Below are 19275 nucleotides of genomic sequence, written 5' to 3' on the forward strand. Positions count from 1 at the left end.
ATTGCAGTAGCACAGCCTCCGCCAAGGCCACCACAGGCACCCCACACCCCTCTCCTGGCTGGCACCCTCGCCTCCAGTGCCCAGCAAAATCTCCCTTGGGGCAACAGGCGCTCCTAGCTGGTCTGGGGCTGCCTGCTGGTCCTCCTCCCTCTGCAGGCGCAACCGCGAATGCGATCCCTAATGGCGGTATGGCGGCATACACGTGCCACCATTACTAATACTATAATTATTAATAATAGGGGGCTTGCTATCCATGGATGCTCTTCACTACACACCAAAGTCATGAAGGCTGCAGCCTCAGGGCCCAGACAAAAGGTCACAATTTTACATTGCCCAGTGTACATGTTCCACAGGTAAAACTCTACTATGGCTCTCCATTCACACCCCCAGGACTCAAGGCTTTGCTTAAAAGGTCATTCTCAACTGATGGAGAGTGAAGAAGGCCAAAGACATGTCTGCCTATGGGCTGCTGGGGCCTCTGTGGATGATGCCATCAGTCTGCATCTGGCTATGGAGCCTAGCAATAATGTTATATATTCTTCACCAGCCATGGAATGGCCAAGGGGGGTGGGGGCTATTGCAGAATCTCTGAGTGCTGGGGAGGCCTTGGTTATTGTGCAGTGTAAAAGAGAATACCAACCTCTACAGTGAGCAAAGAAAAATATATGCAGCTATAAGTGGGACCTATGTTGACGTATGTCACTAATAGAATGCTGACAAGAATCTCTAAAGTGTTGCTTGTGGCCAGATGATCACTCACCCCTTTGTTTTGGTAGCAATCCTCACATTGGTGACCTTCCATCCAACACCTATAAAAATATTGGAACATTTAAATTTAAAATGAGCTAGGTTGTTCTTGTGATTAGTTGTGCAAATCTGCCTCAGCATGTTGAGATTGTTCATCCAACCACAAGGGCTTCTGCCATGTTCCATGAGGGAAAGGAGCCCCCCCAGCAATGCTTGGCTCAATGAGTAGCTCAGGCATATGAAAGGGGAGCGGGATTGTATCCACTGTCTCTGTCCTCTGCATCTTCAGCCGCAGGAGAAAATGCAGTCTATTAGATACACTGGTCTGTGAATAGGGACGGAGTCCACAATGAGAAGCAGCAGCTGCTTCAGGGCTCCAGTTCACAAAACTCCCCACACATGCCCAGTTCTACACACATAGACTCTGTTAACATCAGCTGAGTGCACAGAGAGCAAAACCAAGCACTAATGCAGGGTGTAAAATCTGTAGTTCTCCAAATGTTGTTTACTGCAGCTCCCATCATCCTTCACCACCAACTATGCTGGCTGGGGTTGGTGGAAGGTACAGCCTAAAAACAGGTAGAGGGCCACATGTTCTCCACCTCAGAGAATTCTCATTCTGAGAAACAGAGAAAGAAGCCTTGGCATACGTGTTATAGAGCCAAAGTGATGAAGGATCATACCTTCATCCCAAAGCATTCTGGGAACCCCCCAAAGCAACTCAACATCTGATTCCTTACAAATTCATTCATTAGCTGGTATCTTTCTCTGAGGCCCTTTCCCATGTTCTTCAGAAGCCAAAAGGAGTGGCTACTAAACAGAAGGTTTTTCTGTGGGACTGCCCAAGACACAGAGCTCTCTCCCTGAACATTCACTTTACCTCCCACAAACCCTTTATTATGTGGAGTCAAAGGCTTTCATGGCTGCCATCCATAGATTTTTGTGGGGGTTTTTTGGCTATAAACCCCACAAAAAACTATAAACCCTTTATTACTTTGTGAAGATCAGTATGGTGTTGTCCTGCTTGCCAGAGCTGCTGGCAGAATTTAAAACTGAGTTACTGTGCCTGCTCTTTATCTGTACAGTACATATTTTGCCATTTCATTTACTTCTTTTTTAGGTAATATAACTGTTTTAACTGTGCTCTTCTTTGGAGCTTGTACTGAATTTCTCAGGGGGTTTTCTGAGATGATTAATTAAGGCCTCATTCTAGCCTTAGTTCCCTTCCACTGTGGGTGAATGATCAGAGGATAACTGGAAAAAGTAAAAGCACAGTCCCTTTTAATGCTTAAAAAAAAAACCAAACACCCTGACCACTGGATTTTCTACAGAGGCCAGCAAAAGTGTAATAGGCTTGGGCATACTCCTGAACTCAGATCTGAGCCGGGATACCTAGATTTCCACAGTGGCCAGTAATGTATTTGAACAGATAAACTCGGTGCACTAGCTGTGCCTGTTCCTTGAGAAGTCAGAACTGGCTATAGTGACACATGCCTTGATTACATCCCATTTGGATTACTGTCATGTGTTCTATGTGGGGAGGCCCTTTGAAATTGTTCAGAAACTTCAGCAGATCTAACATGCTGAAGCCAGAAAGCTAAGGCTGGTTATAGGGGGCATATAACTCCCACTGACTACTGGTCTGTTTCTGGACAGAATGCAAAGTCCTATAGAGCTCGGGTCTAAACTACATAAAAGAGCATATCTTTCTATACATGCCTGCTCAAGTTTTAAGGACTTTGTCTCAGTCCCATGACCATCATAGGTATATTCCATGTGGCAGAGAGCATTGTCAGTAGCTGCTCCCAAGTTGTGGACCTCCCTCCCAAGGAAGGCTGCTGTCTTTCTGCGAGCAGAAAAAGACCTTTTGATTTAGGCAGGCCTTTGGTTTTTAAATTTGTTACAACAGATGAAGTGTTCAATGGAATGTGGTGCTTCTGAGTTTAAATCACAATAAAACACAGACACAAAGAGTAAAGAGAGGTGATAGCTTCCTCTGGAGAATCTCACCTTCCAAGTCTGTCACCAAGATGTTGCCGTTTGTCCATTGGTAAAGCCAATGCTGGAAAGTGCAGCACTTCTGCCCAACCTCAGAGGGGTTGGCTGGGGCCACGCTGCCATCATCTGGCTCTCGTCTGCAGTAGCGCTCAAACTGGCCAGGCAGATCCTCTTCCATGGTTGCGTAAGGGATATTGTTGGCTGGGCGGTAGATCAGGTAGAGAGGGATGATTCTGTGTGCAAATGTAGATGGTAACTTCAGTGCAGGATAACTGATTATTTGAAAAGCTGCTTCACACAGGGAACATTGTTCCAATAAAATTATGTGTCCAAGCTAGAGCTTAGAAAGGTTACTTGTTTTTTTGTTTGTTTGTTTTTTGTTTTGCGGAGGGTTTTTTTTTTGTTTTGTTTTTTTGAACTGCTACTCCCACAGGCCTTTTTTAAAACATGAAGTGGATTGTGAACATTTCCTTTGGTTAAAAAAGGTATCTCTTAAAGCTAAAATTACCCAGGAGGAAAAACCCTAGCTGAAGCAAAGACATAGAACTTACTCAGGCACTTGCCCAAAGTCCGGGACAGCTCGTGCTTCTGCAGCAAAGATCTTGCAGTACTCTCGACTTGAATTCTGGATCTTACACTCCTGTAGAACACACACACAAAAAAAACCCCCACAAAATCCTTCTTGACCCTTCATAGCCAAGCAGGTGGAGAGGAGGAGCACTCAAGTATGGCACCCATGCAGAATGGTGTAATGGTTACAGTATCAGATTACTGGGGAATCCTAGGTTCAAATCGTCACCTGGCCATAAAGCCCAGTGAGTGGACAGGGAGTAAGTCACTCTCTCTTAGACTGACCTACTTTGTAGAAATATTGCAATGAGAAAGATGAGGAGGACCACCATGTGTTCTGTCTTGATGTTCATGAAAATAAATTTAACAGATAATCAGAGACTGGAAAAGCTTTTTGGACTATAACCTCTTGGAATCCAGCTGTGGCCATGACAGCTGGGGGATTCTACAGGTCATACATCAAAAAAATTAATTCTTCCATGCTCTGCAGATAACAATAGCACATGTTGATGCCCAAGTCCAGAGGCAAAGAGAGCCAAAGCAAAAGGCCCAGTGATAAAGCTTCTGTTCTTCAACACAGAGGCTTATGGGCCACAAATTCATAACATAATGGATTTTTTTCAAGAAAGAAATACATAAACAAACCAGAAACGCTAGGGATCAAACCTGGGATCTTTTGCTAAACATATGCTCTATTTCCATACCACCATGTCCAACTGGGCACAGGCAGGGTGCCAAATCTCCTTTGACCCACCTGGATGGTGATGTCATAGTTCCTCTCCATCACCGTGTTCTCGCTGCGTCCGCCAAAAGCAATGAAGTTGCGGACTTTGATGATGCCTGTGTGACCTGACTCAAAGACTGGCTCAAGGCCATAAATGGCCCGGGCTCGGCATGCCTTGCGTAGGAAACTTTGGCCTGCATCCAGGTCCTCCACCATGATCCGGCCAAAGAGCTTATCACCCCAAAAACCAGAATCAGCCAGGCCTTTGGCAAACACCATGGGAGTCATTTCAATCTCTTCACCGGCTGCAAGAGAGAACAAACAAACAAACAAACAAAAAATATATGGAGACAAGGCCAAGCAAGAAATGGGGGTCATGATGGGAAGAAAAATGTGCAATGCAGGAAACTCTGTTTGTGAGACAGGAACCCTCTTCCAAGTGTTTCTCAGCTCTAGTTCATCAGATATTTTAACTTACAAATCCCAGAATCCATGACCTTTGGCCATGCTGGTTGGTGTGCCTAGAAGCTGAAGTCTAAAACATCTGAAGGCCAAACGATTAAATAAACAATAATCTAGTGGGCATGAATTTTGCTGAAGCAACAAATGAGAGAGACATATTTCCTGGTACATCAACTCTGGATGGAAATGAGTGTGGGCATGGTCTTATTATCCTGAGGACTCAGTGTTTTTTATTTGTGTTAGATTAACATAAAATAACAGAATATAGCAATAGCAAGTACATTTCTATTCCGCTTATCAGTGCACTTAAGCACTCCCTAAGCGATTTACAACTGTAAGATAATTGCCCCCAACAATCTGGGTACTCATTTTAGCAACCTCGGAAGGATGCAAGCCTGAGTTAAACTTGAGCCCTTTTGCTGGTATTGAACTCACAACATTATGGTTTGTGAGTGAGTGGCTGCAGTATAGGCATTTAACCACTGCGCCACCAAGGATTCAGATCAATTACATTTCAGTTGAATTCTGTTTTAATGTGTGTTCTATATATACCAAAGCTGGGAAAGGTCACCTTTTATGCTAAAGCTTCCAGAATCCCCCTGATACTATGGTCACTGATAACTTTTCCAAGCTCTGGAAAAAATGTATAGTAGTTTGTATTTGTATACATATTTCAGGCAATTCTAACAACAGTAACTAGGGATTAATAGATTGACTGATTTCAGCTTCTGGCCACTTCAGCTTCTGGTTATGTTGGCTGCAGAATTCTTGCGAGTTAAGTTCTGTTCATAAAGGTAACTTCACCATGTTCTGGTGTATATTCAGCAAGCATTTAAAATCTACAGAAGAATGCCTGCTCAGATTTTCTTGTTATATGTTTGCTCTTTTTGCCTCTTGGACTGAATACTGAATAATAGTTGCAAAATGTTACAGTGGAACAGAATGTGTTTGGTTACATTTCTAAATTGGTGATCAGTCTGCTTTGATAAAGTACAGGCAAGTAAATTGTTTCATGGCAAGGAGAGCTGGGTGCATCATCTTTCAGCATCCTGCTCTCAATCATCACAGAACTCCTTTGGTTGATGCAGCTGCCTAGCTTTAAAGTGGGTTTCAGGTGTATTTGCAGTCATTACAATGGTGCCAAGATCATAAATGTAAACAGCAAAATTTACAAGGTCATAAGTCTAATTTATTACTTCATAAATACCGAAAAGGATGCCAGCCACGTGTTTATATATCATATTCACTGTAGGTCTGGAGTGGGAGAGGACTCTTCCTTCTTGCTGATTAGCAGGTAGGAAAACAGGTGGCCCTCTGAGGCTGGACTGTAGCTCCCATTAGTTATAGCCAGCACTGCTAATGGGATCTAATCTAATCATCTAATAATCATGAGCTACTGTCCAGAACTATTTGGGAGGACCACACTTTCCTCACCCATGATCCTGAATTAGAAATCCATCCCTAATACCACCATCACACTGCATGATACTTAGTTGGAGAGTCTGGGGAAAAGAGGGCTGAGGACAGGAGGAGACAAAGGAAAACCAGGGAAAGAAGAGACAACTAGTGATACTGTCCAGGATGTTCAAGTGATCCAATTGCCAGATGGACAAGATGTACTGCATCAAGACCCAGAGAGAATAGAGTGAGTAAGAGAGAGATCCCAGCAAGGACCATATACCTGGAATAGTTATGGGAATTTTGGGAAAGGGCCATCTTCAGAAGATGAAGGAAGATCACTAACCTGGTAGATGAAGGATGGTCAGTCAGAGAGACTACAAGGATGACAGAGAAGGTCTGCCCAAAACAGAAATAAGCAAAGCATATTTGTCTCCCAGGCCTGAAAGAGAAGCCTGTCTTACACATCTCTCCCACCTTCTTCCTGACAAGTGTTGCATCAGACATCAACTGCACTGGAGGAGCATGTGGGGTTCAGGTGTGGGATGGGACTGTGTTACCTGGGGGGCACAGGCTCACCATATCATCTCCTAGGCACACTTTACCTTCTACTTCTTCTTTGAAGATAAATCCCGACAGAACTAAAAAAAGAAACACACACATTATCAGTTATGGACTTCCACTTACTCGGCCCAAACAGCCATTCCATGCTTCATGACAAGCAGACAGGGTTGGAAAAGTGTTGGGCATGAACTGATGAAATCAGCACGGAAATCTGCTTGGGTCCTCAAGGGGTCTGAGTTGTGCTTATATCATTATGCATCCAGCTAAGGGGACATGGCCAGATGCTTCTCTGATCCTGCCTGATTGCCACGAAGTACGGAATAGCTATGCGAGGCAACTTTGGAGGTTTACAGTGTTCAGGAGGGTATATGTAGTATATAGGTTTACATTCATATATTTACACTATGCTGAGGGGATGGATGTTGGACTGTAGGGGCATTGCTCTGCTGCACAGAAATCACTGGATGAGAGTATCTCCGAGGAGAACCTGAGCCTCACCTTCAGCACTCAGCAGGAAGTCAGTGGAGTCCGTACCATATTCATTCTGGATGGTACACTGGTAGACGCCACAGTCCTTCTGGGAGACCTGCACAATGGCCAAGGCTGCCTGTCCTTCATCCCCTGAACTGGAAGAGAGTCACATGAATTTAAGACTAGACCCACCAGATAAGACCAAAGGCTTTTCTCATCCTCCATTCTTTTCACACAGTGGCCAGCTTCAATGTGAAGTTCATAAGCAGGACCTGAGTGTAACAGCAATATGGGCCCACAGCCATTGATTTCTGTTCACCTTCATAACTTGGAAAAGTTGCTTCTTGAGCTACCACTCTTAAAATTCCCAAGCCAACAAGACCAATAGCCATGCTGGCTGGTAGATTCTGGAAGTTGTAGTTCAAGAAAGTCAGAGCTCAGGTCCAAGTTATTTGATGGATCACATACTTTCAAACAAATGTGCCCAAACAAACAAACAAACAGCTTCATTTATATACCACTTCATACTAAACTAACAGTGTCTAAGCGGTTTACAACTATAAGCTAATTGTCCCCAACAATCTGGGTACTCATTTTAGCGACCTCAGAGGGATGCAAGCCTGAGTCAAGCTTGAGCCCTTTTGCTAGTATTGAACTCGCAACCTTATGGTTTTGAGTGAGTGGCTCCAGTACAGATATTTAACCACTGTGCCACTGATGTTCTGGGGAGGCTCTGCTCTATCCTTCCACCTTGACTGGTGCACATGGTGGGAACACAGGAGACGACCTTCTCAGTGGCAACTCCGAGGGAATTTACACTGGCATCCTCCTTACTATCTTTCCACCAGCAGGTGACAATCTTTTTATTCTAGCAGGCCTTTGAAAATTGAATTTTAGGGGAAACAGGCTTGTATAATATGCTGGAATTTTACTTGCTATTGTTTCTAATTGTTTATATTTTAACTGGGTTTTTTAAAAAGTTTAATGGCTTTTTAACTTTGCCTGATGCAAATTTTTAACTATGTTTGTTTGCTGTAAGAAGATGATGATGATTGTTGTTGTTCCAGAATCACTAGTCCTGAGAGGAGGGAAAAACACTTTACTATGGAAGATTCCACCTGTCTTACTTGGAACAGGGAAAGATTATGTGAAGGAAGATTCTCAAAAAATAAATCTGTCAGCTGTCTTGTCTGGCCCTCAAGAAGTTTTCCTCCAGTCTATTATGTCTTCTCTGAACACTAAATACATTTATATGGATAACTGAGCAGCCAGTGGCGCAATCACTTGCTTAAGGCTTTATGTTAATAACCCAGTTATGTTCCATTTCCCAGTTCTTACATGAAAACAGCTAACAGCCAATTCTCTCAATTTCACACATTCTGTTGGTCCTCCTGACAAAACAGCACTTTGATGCAGTTTCTATGTTTCTGTTTCTCTTGACAGATCAAGATACAGTAAGTTGTTTCAGACTGGAGCTTTTCTTTTGCTAACAGCTTGGGTCTGTGTGCTTGTGCTGTGACAAGCTTCTTCCATAGCTGGGAATAATTCACAAGCAGGGCCTCCAAGAGAAATTTTGCACTGGAAGGGGAGGGGCTGCTCTCAGAATAGCTGAAGAACTTGAAGAAAACACCTAAGGAGCTACATGTTTGCTAACTTTTGCAAAGTAATGCAAAGGAAGGGGGCTGTGAGGTTGGGAATTTTTTAGGAGGGGACTGTCAAAAATTAATGGGCCCCTCTTTGGCTCTCTGGGCCCCAGACCGATATATCAGTTGAATCCTGCTCTTATAGCCCTGTTCACAAGGCCAGGCTGGCTGGGGTATTCTGGGAGTTGACATCCAAAACAGTGGCTTTTCCATGCTCATGATTCCCAGAAACTGAAATAGAGAGGCATAATGTCCCTGCTACTGGAGGATGTGTATATCTGTGGGTGTGTCTCCATCCATCATGACTAGCCTCATGCTCCTAGTCCCCTAAGAGAACAGAACAGAGTGAATGTGCCCTCACATCAAACCAAGCTGAGACAGGAGAGAGGGAGTAGGGTCTGCTCCAGATCTTGGGGGCTCTTGATAAGAGAGGGATTGGATAGGGCATGCCACACTACGATGCTGTCACCCACCATGGCCATTCTTCCTCCCGACTTCTTTTGGGGCTTTACCGGACTTCTCCTTTATGCCACATTAAGCCTCTCGAGCCATTTGCAGTAGAGATGCTGAATTCTGAATCTGTTCACTTTGCTCACTATTCCAAACAGTCTCAGATGATACCTTTATCTTTCAGTCACCTCAGATTAATCTTTTTAATAACCCAGATTTCTTCTATGGCTTCCTGCCACAGAGAGGAGAAGGAGTGCAGTTTCCGGGCTGCCATTTTGAGTGGCTGAGTGTTTGATTTTTTTAAAAAACCCTTGGGAGAGTGTGTCTGTTGCTGAGGGGGTGGACCTTCTGTGAGTCACATCTGTGAGTCACTAGGGGTGGAGCTAGGAGTCTAACTCTATATAACTCCTCCCAGAGCCTTTCCAGTTTAGTTCCTGCCAGAAAGAGGAGAAGGAGAGAAGTTTCTGGGCAGAGGAAAGGTGTCTATAAATCAGAAGTAGGTAAGTTGTTGGTTGTGGCAGATTGTGACCCATGTGCAACACTTTTGTGGCCCCTGAATCTCCTCACCAGTCCCCCAAAGCCACCAATTCCCCCGCCCCATTGTTCACCTGCAAATACATTTTTAATTAATTCAAATAATCTTAACAGGGACTTACATGAGGAAAAAGAAAATTGGGTACATGATAGTTAAGAACAAGATGGCATGGTAAGAGACCCTTTATTTGCTCACCAGAAACCCCACCGTGACTAGTCAGAAGAATGGTTTGTACATGACTAACCTCCTTTTGACTTCTGCCATAGGGACCTCGTCCTTGTACCATGTCAGCTTTGAGTCACTCAAAATATTGAAGAATTGGCACCAAAGCTTCAGGTTTCCAGAGGCATCTGAGAACTGCTCAGCTCGGATCTTTCGGATCACCTGTGGAGCTACAGAAAAAATGAGTGTCAATGGAGAAGTGGGGATCAATATACATCATGGAAACTGTCTATGTTTCTTCAGCGTCCCTGTCAAAATGGTGAGTAGAAGTGACATCACATAACTTCCAATCATCATTTTGAGACGGACTCCAATGTAAATAAAGATATATGAGGGTGGTGGGAGGTTCTCTTAAGAGATTAGTAGTCGGTGGGCTTTTTGTAAGACTGAGGCTCTTTCTGTGCAGTTTTCATGAATGGATGTGGTCCATGGGCCACATTTTCTCCATCCCGACTTAATAGTCCCCAACTCCTACTCCATCTTCTAGTTTGGCAAAATGGAAGAGAGGATGTTTCAGTGAGGACAGCCCCTCACCTGAGGTGAGGAAAGAGATCCGGACTCCTCAAGACACTCTGCTTTTCTTACTAATCCCTGGTGGTGCTCTTAGCCCCCTAACATCCCTGAGGGCCATCTCCCAAAACGTGGAGGTTCTTCTTCCAACACTTACCCCACCTCTGGCTAAATCTGGTAATACTATAGGAAAGGGAAAGGGTGAGGTTTCTGGTACTACTAAAGCAAAGATGGAGAACTTACCACCCTCCAGATGTCTGTGGATTGCAACTCTCATCATCCCTAGGCACCAATTATGGAAGATTAGGGGAATTTAAGTCCATGAACAACGACTAGGGACCCATATGTTTCCCATCTCTGTGCTAATGATCCATTTCGCTAGGAGGCCTTTGAGAGGGCAGTTAAGACGGATCTCTTCCGGAAAGCTTACCCACCTGAACTCTTATAAGACATATTCTTCTACCTCTTTGACCTAGATTGAAACATCTCTCTCCTCTTTCGCTTTGATAGTATCGTTTTTAATTGTTATCTATTTTTATATTCTATATTTTATATTCTATTGCTGTTTTTATTGTTGTGATTTGTATTTGCATATTGTATTGGGTTGTACTCCTGCCTCGATCCACCTGGGGGAGATGGGAAAATACAAATAAAGATGTTGTTGTTGTTGTTGTTGTTGTTGTTGTTGTTGTTATTGGAAGGCTCATGTCCCATTCTGAAAACTAGGAGCTCAAAGAAACACTGCCAGTTGCTGAAGAAGAGGCAGATCTGCCTTCCCCATTCCACCAGATTTGGTACATTTCCTCAACCCCAGAGCATAAGGTGGAAGCTGAGGAGCTCATGGTATGCAGATGCCCATGAAGACCTCCTCTGTGGTCTCAGAGACCATTCTGCTTTTTAAAAAAACAGGCAAGCAAGACATGGAGAATCACTGATTTCTATTTAAGCTTGGGTGGGGAAAGTGCAGCCTTATGGCCACGTGCAAACCTGATATTACTTCTGTTGCCTATGAAACACCCCATGCCATTTTTTTTAAAAAGGCACTATTTTAAGACAATTTTTTACCTGAAAACTGCACAGAAAAGCCCCCCAAATATATGTGTGAACAAAATGCCTACATTTTACTCTCAAAATGGGTACAGTAAGTGATATGATGGCACTTCTGCTCGCCATTTTGAGAAGGAATGCAGACAAAATGAGGTATTTGGGCTTGCTGTAGGGAGGATGCAGCCCACTGAGCAATCCAAGGAACGAATTGGCCCTTGCTCCCCACTCTTTATTTAAATGCTACACCAGCCCCCACCCACATTTTCATCTTTTAAAGATCCAAAACAGCATTTTTAGAAAAATCCAGTCAAATCTTGTTTTGAAAAAGATGAGGAGTTGTTGCTTTTAAAAGGAGCAGGAGTGGAGTGGGGAATGGTATGGGGAAAGGCAACTGTTGGCTTCCACATCATGGGATGCAGAATCCCACTTTGAGTCCAAACTTTAAAGGAACTATCCAAAGTGCTACACCTAGCTTGGAGGTACTGTTCAGTACCTTAGACAGATCCTTCAAAGTTTTGAGTAGAAGTAAAATTTATCATTACCTAGAAAAATTTAATCATGACTTAATATGTCTTCAAGAGACAAAAATAAAAAAAGGAGAAGAAAGAATATTCAAAAATACAAAATTGGGGAAATAATTTGTGTCAGTCTCACAAAAAAGTAGAACTAAGAATGGATCTGCTGCCTCACCAATATGGAAGCCACCAAATGTTACAAGGGGTAGGAGTGGACCCTCCAACGCTACTCATTCCTCCTTGAGAGGAAGGTCATCCTTTGATCTTTAAATTTTTTTAACCCCTTTTAGGAAGAGGGATTCTTTCTCACCTTTAAATCGATCATTAACTTTCCTGGATTCTCCTACTTGCATTTCCATTATGTTCTCTTGAAGACTTTCCGGGGGTGTTAAGCAGCTGTCTGACACACTCTTGGTTTCTTCTGCAGGTTCCTCATATATTTTGGGCACCTCTAATGTTGCCATCTTCCTGGAAAGGGTTGGCGAGCGCCTCTCCCCAGGAGGGGAAGCTGGGGTCGGAGTTTGCAGGAGAGTGGTGCTTCTGCGACTTTGTTGTGGAGACACAGTAGGGCTGTCCCTTTTGCCCCGGGGCATCTGGCTCTCTGGGGCCAATCCTTCCATCTCATCAGCCTGTTTGGTTTTGGGCAGGAATATTTTACGACGTGCCCCAGATGCCAACTCCTGTGGCGTAGCACTAGGCAAAGCTACAGGTGCTTCGCTGGAAACCTCGGGAGACAGATCTGAGGGACCCTCTGGTTCACTGGGAGCACTCCCCACAATAATAGATGGCACACAGGGCAAAGGGACTACCTCTGGTTCATCCATGAGGGTCTCTTTGCAAGCAAGCAGCTCTTCGTTGATCATTCCTGTAAGCCTTCTAGAAGTCTTGGGTGTCAGCTGCAAGCTCTCTGCGCTTTGGAAAAGCTGATTGTTCTCAACCCGCTCAAAAATCTTCCTTGATGTCCTGGGAGTTAGCCCAGCAACACCCACATCTGCCACATGCTTTGGAATTAGGGTAGGTGGGCTCTTCTGCTCCACCATCTTAGTTTCTTGCTTCATCTTGCTTTTGCTTTTATCCTTCTCTGTGGTCATCTTCAAGAGGAGAAGTAAATAATTTTTCAAGGAAGACACAAGGTTTTTGTGCTGTGACTTTTCCACTGCTTCATCCTCCTCCATTGCAGTCTCTGGTTGCTGCAAATCCTGGATTACATTGTCCTCTGAGGTGGTCTCCCTTTCTCCAGCTTGAACCTCAAGTTTCTTGCTAAGAGGGTAAGCCTTTTGCTCAGTCGCAACAACCTCTGGAGGCATTGAGAATTCTTCTTCATCTTGGATCTCCTCTGCAGCAGTGCTGTGGACTTGTTGCTCTGTGGCTTGTGGCCAGGTTTCTATTTCTCTCTTAACATCCCTCAGCAAATGGGTCACAGATTGGTTTCTTTCAATGGGACTGGCTGGAGAAAGCAGAGCTGGCTCTTGGGGTTCACAAGGCACTGGGGACATCACCACTACTGGAAGTTGCTGAGGTTTCTCTGGAACATTTTGGTGAAGAGTTGGGGCTTTTAGGGCAACCTCTGAGACAAGTAATGGTCTGGGTGTTACTTTTAGCAGCCTCTCATCCTCAAGCCTCGAATCCATTTGTGGGCTAGGCCTATTGTCCCCCAGTGACTCAAATGTTTTTGCTGCTTCGGTCTGAGGGACAACTTGACCCAACTGGTCTGTAGGTCTTGCTTCAAACCTAGCATTCTGGGTTGGTGATCTGGAACCAGCCAGTGCCTCGTTCCCATGACTTGGAGCTTGTCTGTGCTGAATTTCCTGCCTCCTCAAACCTTCTTCCAAAAGCAGATGCTTCTTCTCAGTTGGCTGTGTGAAATCAAAGGAAACTGATGGATGATTCTGGGAAGTCTCTGAGAAATACTGGTTGACTTCCTGGCTTGGCACTACCACGTTTGGCTCTTGCAGCTGTGTATTGGGGAGAGCTTCCTTTTTAGACTGCTTGATCTCTATTTCTCTAGGGACACTTTTTCTTATTGCAAAGTACGTAGAATCCTGATTTCTTTCTGTTCTAATGTCTGAATCTGGAGTTTGCAGATTGGAGGCAGTGGATGAGACTGGCATTACATCTTCAGCAGCCTAGGAGCAAACAGGATTGTTGGAAGTGTATTAGTAGCTAAAACAGTTGTAGGCAAAGTATGGTTCCATGGGTCTGCATGCAGCCTCTAAGGCTGTTTGTTCTTCCTTCAGATTCTTCAAACCACACTCTTTCTTACCAAAAATAAGATGAAGAACTGCCTCTCCTGGAAGCCTCCTGGAGTAGCATCTATTTATTTATTCATTTAATATCCTACCTTTGTCCAATGGAATTCAATACAGCTTACAACCATTACAAAACTAAACTAAAAAATATCTATTAATACAAAACTTAAAACACAAATAAAACAATTCTGTTTAAAAAACACACGTTAATAACACTTTTAAAGCATATTTAAAAAGGTAAAGGGCTCCCCTTTGACGTGATTGTCTAGTTATGTTCGACTGTAAGCTGCGGTGCTCATCTCCATTATTTAGCCTAGGGAGCCAGTGTTGACAGAGACAACTCCGTGATCATGTGGCCAGCATGACTACACAGAGCGCTGTTACTTTACCACCAAAGTGGTACCTATTTATCTACTTGCATTTTAAATGCTTTCAAACTGCTAGGTTGGCAGAAGCTGGAACTAGCGATGGGAGATCACTCCATCATGTGGTGATGGCCAGATGACGATTTGGCTATTTTAATGACTGTGCCTGTATCTTTGTGTGCTTTTATTGATATTTTGTAATTGTATTGTTTGATTTTATCTGTTGTAATCCCACCCCAATCCGCAGGGAGAGGCGGGAAATATAAATACATTTTATTATTTATTATTATTAACCTCCATTAAAAATAATTCTGGCCCAGATCTCTGAATCATGCTAGTTATGGCTGATTCAAGGAGCAGTCTAACACACTAGGAAGATGTAGTGGTTAGAGGAAGGGTATTTATAGTCAAAGCTCAATTCCTGACCCATATTTTCTCAGTCCCCTTAACTGGTGAGAATCATGTGAGCCTTTTGATGTTGTTGGATTGTAATTCCCAGCAGTCACCACCAGTGCCTATACTAGCTAGGGCTGCTGGGACTTGTATACTAGAATAATAAAATCATAGAGTTGGAAGAGACCACAAGGGCCATCTGCCATGTAGGAACTCACCCAACAGATAGCCATCCAGCCTCTGTTTAAAAACCTCCAAAGAAGGAGACTCCTCCACTCTCTGAGGCAGTGTATTTCCTTGTCGAACAGCTCTTATTCTCAGGAAGTTCTTCATAATGTTGAGCTGGAATCACTTTTCTTCTAGTTTTGAATCCATTACTCCTGGTCCTATTCTCTGGAGCAGCAGAAAACAAGCTTGCTCCCTCCTCAATATGACACCCCTTCGAATATTTAAACAAGGCTATGGTATCACCTCTTAACTGTCTCTTCTCCAGGCTAAACATCCCCAGCTAGCTAAAGCATTCCTCATAGGGCATGGTTTTCAGACCCTTCTCCATTTTGGTCACCCTCCTTTGGACACACTTCAGCTTGTCAACATCCTTTTTGAATTGTGGTGCCCAAAACTGGACACAGTATTCCAGGTGAGGCCTGACCAAAGCAGAATAGAGTGGCATATTACGTCCCTTGATCTAGACACTATACTTCTATTAATGTAGCCTAAAATTGCATCGACCTTTTTGGCGGCTGTATCTCACTGTTGACTCATGTTCAACTTGTGGTCTACTTGGACTCCTAGATCCCTTTCACATGTCATCCTAAGTGCAGAAATTACATTTTTCCCTGTTGAAATTCAATTTCTTAGTTTTGACCCAGTTTTTTAATCTATTAATGCCATTTTGAATTTTGATTCTCTCCTCTGGGGTATTAGCTACTCCTAATTTGGTGTCATCTGCAAATCTGATAAATATGCCTTCTATTGAATCAACAAAGTAATTTATAAAGCTGTTGAACAGCACTAGGCCTAGGAGAGAACCTCATTACACTCCACTAGTCAAGTCTCTCCAGGATGAAGAGAAGCCATTGCTGAACACCCTTTGGGTTTGACCAGTCAACCAATTACAAATCCACCTAACAGCTGCATTGTCTATGCCACATTTTACTAGCTTGTTTGCAAGAATATCATGGGGGACCTTGTCAAAAGCCTGACTGAAATCAAAATACGCTATATCCACAGTCCAACAACATCTGGAGGACTGCTCGATTCCCACTGTTGGCCTTTACCCTCATAACAGTCCAATGTTTCTTCAAAAGTCCCTTGATCATGTCTCTCTGAGCCCCAAACTCATCAAATTGCATTTTGGATAACTATCATCATCACCACCACCACCACATTGTTATTATTGTTGTTATTTACACACACACACTTTTCCCCAAGATTGGGATTCAAGATGGCTTACAAATTAAAATAACTACAGTACAATGAGAGTTAAAACATACAAAAAAACCAACAATAAAACCTGTGTGAATTAAGCTCATGATTCATTCCTGGAGGTGGAATATAGACCCCTTTAAACAAAACTATTCTTAAACAATACTATTTGGAACAGAATATGACCAACTTTTCATATATGGTTGCCATTCAGACTCAGAAGTCCATGACTACTGTGGGGCCCAGAAATAATAGTTGGAGCAGGAATAGCAGCCTTGAACATAGGCAACAGCTTCCAAAACAACACCAACAGGCTGAAAGGAGCATCAAGATCAGGTGGCTGGAAGAACTGACGTCTGGAGAAGATTAAAAGAGCTATATCTGTCCAGCTTGGCTAAGCAAGGACTGGAGGAGAGGGAGGGCAGAGAGGGGTCTGAACATGTGGGGAGTGAGAGCGAGACAGGGGGATGAAAATAGAGACAATCTGTACAGAGAAAGCAACTGAAAGGAGAATAATACAAAGAAGGAGGTGGTAGTTGAGGTAGTTTTGTATATTTGAAATCAGTTTCTGCAAGGTCATTTTGATAAATGGGCAGAGAACAGAGTTCTTCAAAGTTTTTTAGATAACAACCTAGAAGCCCCCATCTAGCATGGTCATGGTAAGAAGTAACTTTTCCAGTCTGCTGGGGAAAAGCCAAAAAGTCAATCTCCATAGGCAGTCAACTAATACCGAAATGATCCCTTTGTCTGTAGTATGATCCTGTCTGGCTTTGCACATCTTGCTACACTTCTAATGTGTTGGGTTACAACTTCCACACAGTATACTCATGGTAGCTGAGGATGATTGTAACTGTGGTCCAACCAATAATGAAGTGGAGCCAGAGATCACAGAAAGGGATGGGATTTTGTGATTAGTATAGACAAAGACTATGTGTGTAGTTAACCCTATAGAATCATAGAATCGTAGAGTTGGAAGAGACCACAAGGGCCATCCAGTCCAACCCCCTGCCATGCAGGAACTCTCAAACAAAGCATCCCCGATAGATGGCCATCCACCCTCTGTTTAAAGACTTCCAAGGAGGGAGATTCCACCACTCTCCGCAGGAGTTGTTCCACTGTCAAACAGTCCTTACTGTCAGGCAGTTCCTCTGAATGTTGAGGTGGAATCTCTTTCCTGGAGTTTGCATCCATTGTTCTGGGTCCTGTTCTCTGGAGCAGCAGAAAACAAGCTTGCTCCCTCCTCAATATGACATCCCTTCCAATATTTAAACAGGGCTATTATATCACCTCTTAACCTTCTCTTCTCCAGACTAAACATACCCAGCTCCCTAAGGAGTTACTCCTAGGGCATGGTTTCCAGACCCTTCTCCATTTTAGTTGCGCGCCTTTGGAGATGCTCCAGTTTCTCCACGTCCTTTTTAAATTGTGCTGCCCAAAACTGGACACAATATTCCAGGTGTGGCCTAACCAGAGCAGAATAGCGTAGCACTATTACTTCCCTTAATCTAGACACTATACTTCTATAGATGCAGCCTAAAATCACATTGGCCTTGTTAGCTGTCGCATCACACCGTTGATTCATGTTCAACTTGTGGTCTACTTGGACTCTCAGATCCCTTTCACATGTAGTCTCATTCAGCCAGGTGTCGCCCATCCTATATCTGTGCATTTCATTTTTCCATCCTGTGCAGGACCTTACATTTCTTTGTGTTGAAATTCATTTTGTTAGCTTTGGCCCAGCTTTCTAATCTATTAAGGTCATTTTGAGTTTTGATGCTTTCCTCTGGGGTATTAGCTACTCCTCCTAGTTTGGTGTTATCTGCAAATTTTATAAGTATGCCCCCAATTCTGTCATCCAAGTCACTGATAAAGATGTTGAATGGCACTCGGCCCAGGACAGACCCCTAGGACGCCACTGGTCATTTCTCTCCAGGATGAAAAGGAGCCATTGTTGAGCACCCTTTGGGTTCAGCCAGTCAACCAATTACAAATCCATGCAACAGTTACTTTGTCAAGCCCACATTTCACTAGCTTGTTTGCAAGAATGTCATGGGGAACCCTGTCTGCATATGCTTAGTTTTAGTTACTATGGATGTTAATATTCCCTTCCTCTATAGCCACTCCACACCAACCTACCACAGAGTCACTGATGCTCCCCCCATCCATGGCCATTCATGCCTAGAAGAGAATGGGGGAGATAACAGAAGTGTCTGGCTATGTCTTTGTAGCCAGGCATAAAGTGATTTTACATCAGATGTTGAAATCTCATAGATCTGGGGATGTTAAATGGCTCAGTGTAGTCTAGTTCCTCATGCAGAATTATTGCTCTATGCTGAGCCATGCAGGATTGCATCCCAAATGATTTAGACTACAATACATCCAATACGAGGATGATGGGAGCTGTGGCCCCACCAATATTGTAGCAGAGCCAGATCTCACAGGGTCAAAAGGGTAGCATTTGGTGATTAGCAGAGATAAAGACATTGTCTGCCACTCCACTCAGTCTTCAGACCTCTCCACTCTCTCCAAGCTTAACTGCAGCCTTTGCAGTAGCTGGGAACAGATTTTCCCAAACTCTCCCCCCACTGTTGTCAGTTATTACTGTTGTAATCCTGTGTGTGTGTGTGTGTGTGTGTGTGTGCATGCGCGTGCACAAAATATACACACATATAGAGAGATGGATCAGTCCATCTGTCTGCATGTTTATCTAGTGTTTCAGAGTACACCTATTTTACAGGTGACAGATTCCAAGATGAAAGAAGGTGCATCTACCTCTATTGGCAAGGGACTATATCTAGACCATTCCTTGGCTTCTTCCCTCTCATTGATTCCATAATTCTGCAAATGCTTTGGGGGACATTTCCACCTGCTCTGTTGTTTTTTCTCCCAACATGGATTCACACTGGAAATAGATATCTGGAGAAAGGATAGCAACCATGCAGCTTTGTGTGAACAGCTGCTCCTGCATTTTGTGGGTCAGGTTG

The 19275-nt window shown here is 43.6% G+C and overlaps 1 protein-coding gene across 2 annotated transcripts in view; it reads right to left on the minus strand.

The window, feature by feature from the left end:
- The window catches only part of ALPK3 (alpha kinase 3), a 52164-nt gene that overhangs the window by 2649 nt on the left and 30240 nt on the right, over positions 1-19275 (minus strand). For both annotated transcript variants that reach the window (XM_089538748.1, XM_089538747.1), the window contains 8 exons: positions 12167-13982; positions 9807-9954; positions 6962-7089; positions 6505-6540; positions 4070-4344; positions 3297-3385; positions 2758-2978; positions 761-809 (listed from right to left, as the gene is read on the minus strand). In XM_089538748.1, coding sequence (XP_089394874.1) covers positions 761-809; positions 2758-2978; positions 3297-3385; positions 4070-4344; positions 6505-6540; positions 6962-7089; positions 9807-9954; positions 12167-13982 — 2762 coding nt within the window. The remainder of the gene's footprint in view (positions 1-760; positions 810-2757; positions 2979-3296; positions 3386-4069; positions 4345-6504; positions 6541-6961; positions 7090-9806; positions 9955-12166; positions 13983-19275) is intronic.

Source organism: Sceloporus occidentalis, unplaced genomic scaffold, assembly GCF_023333645.1.
Source record: "Sceloporus occidentalis isolate IW3139 unplaced genomic scaffold, rSceOcc1.0.p SCAF_9, whole genome shotgun sequence".
Lineage (NCBI taxonomy): Eukaryota > Metazoa > Chordata > Lepidosauria > Squamata > Phrynosomatidae > Sceloporus > Sceloporus occidentalis.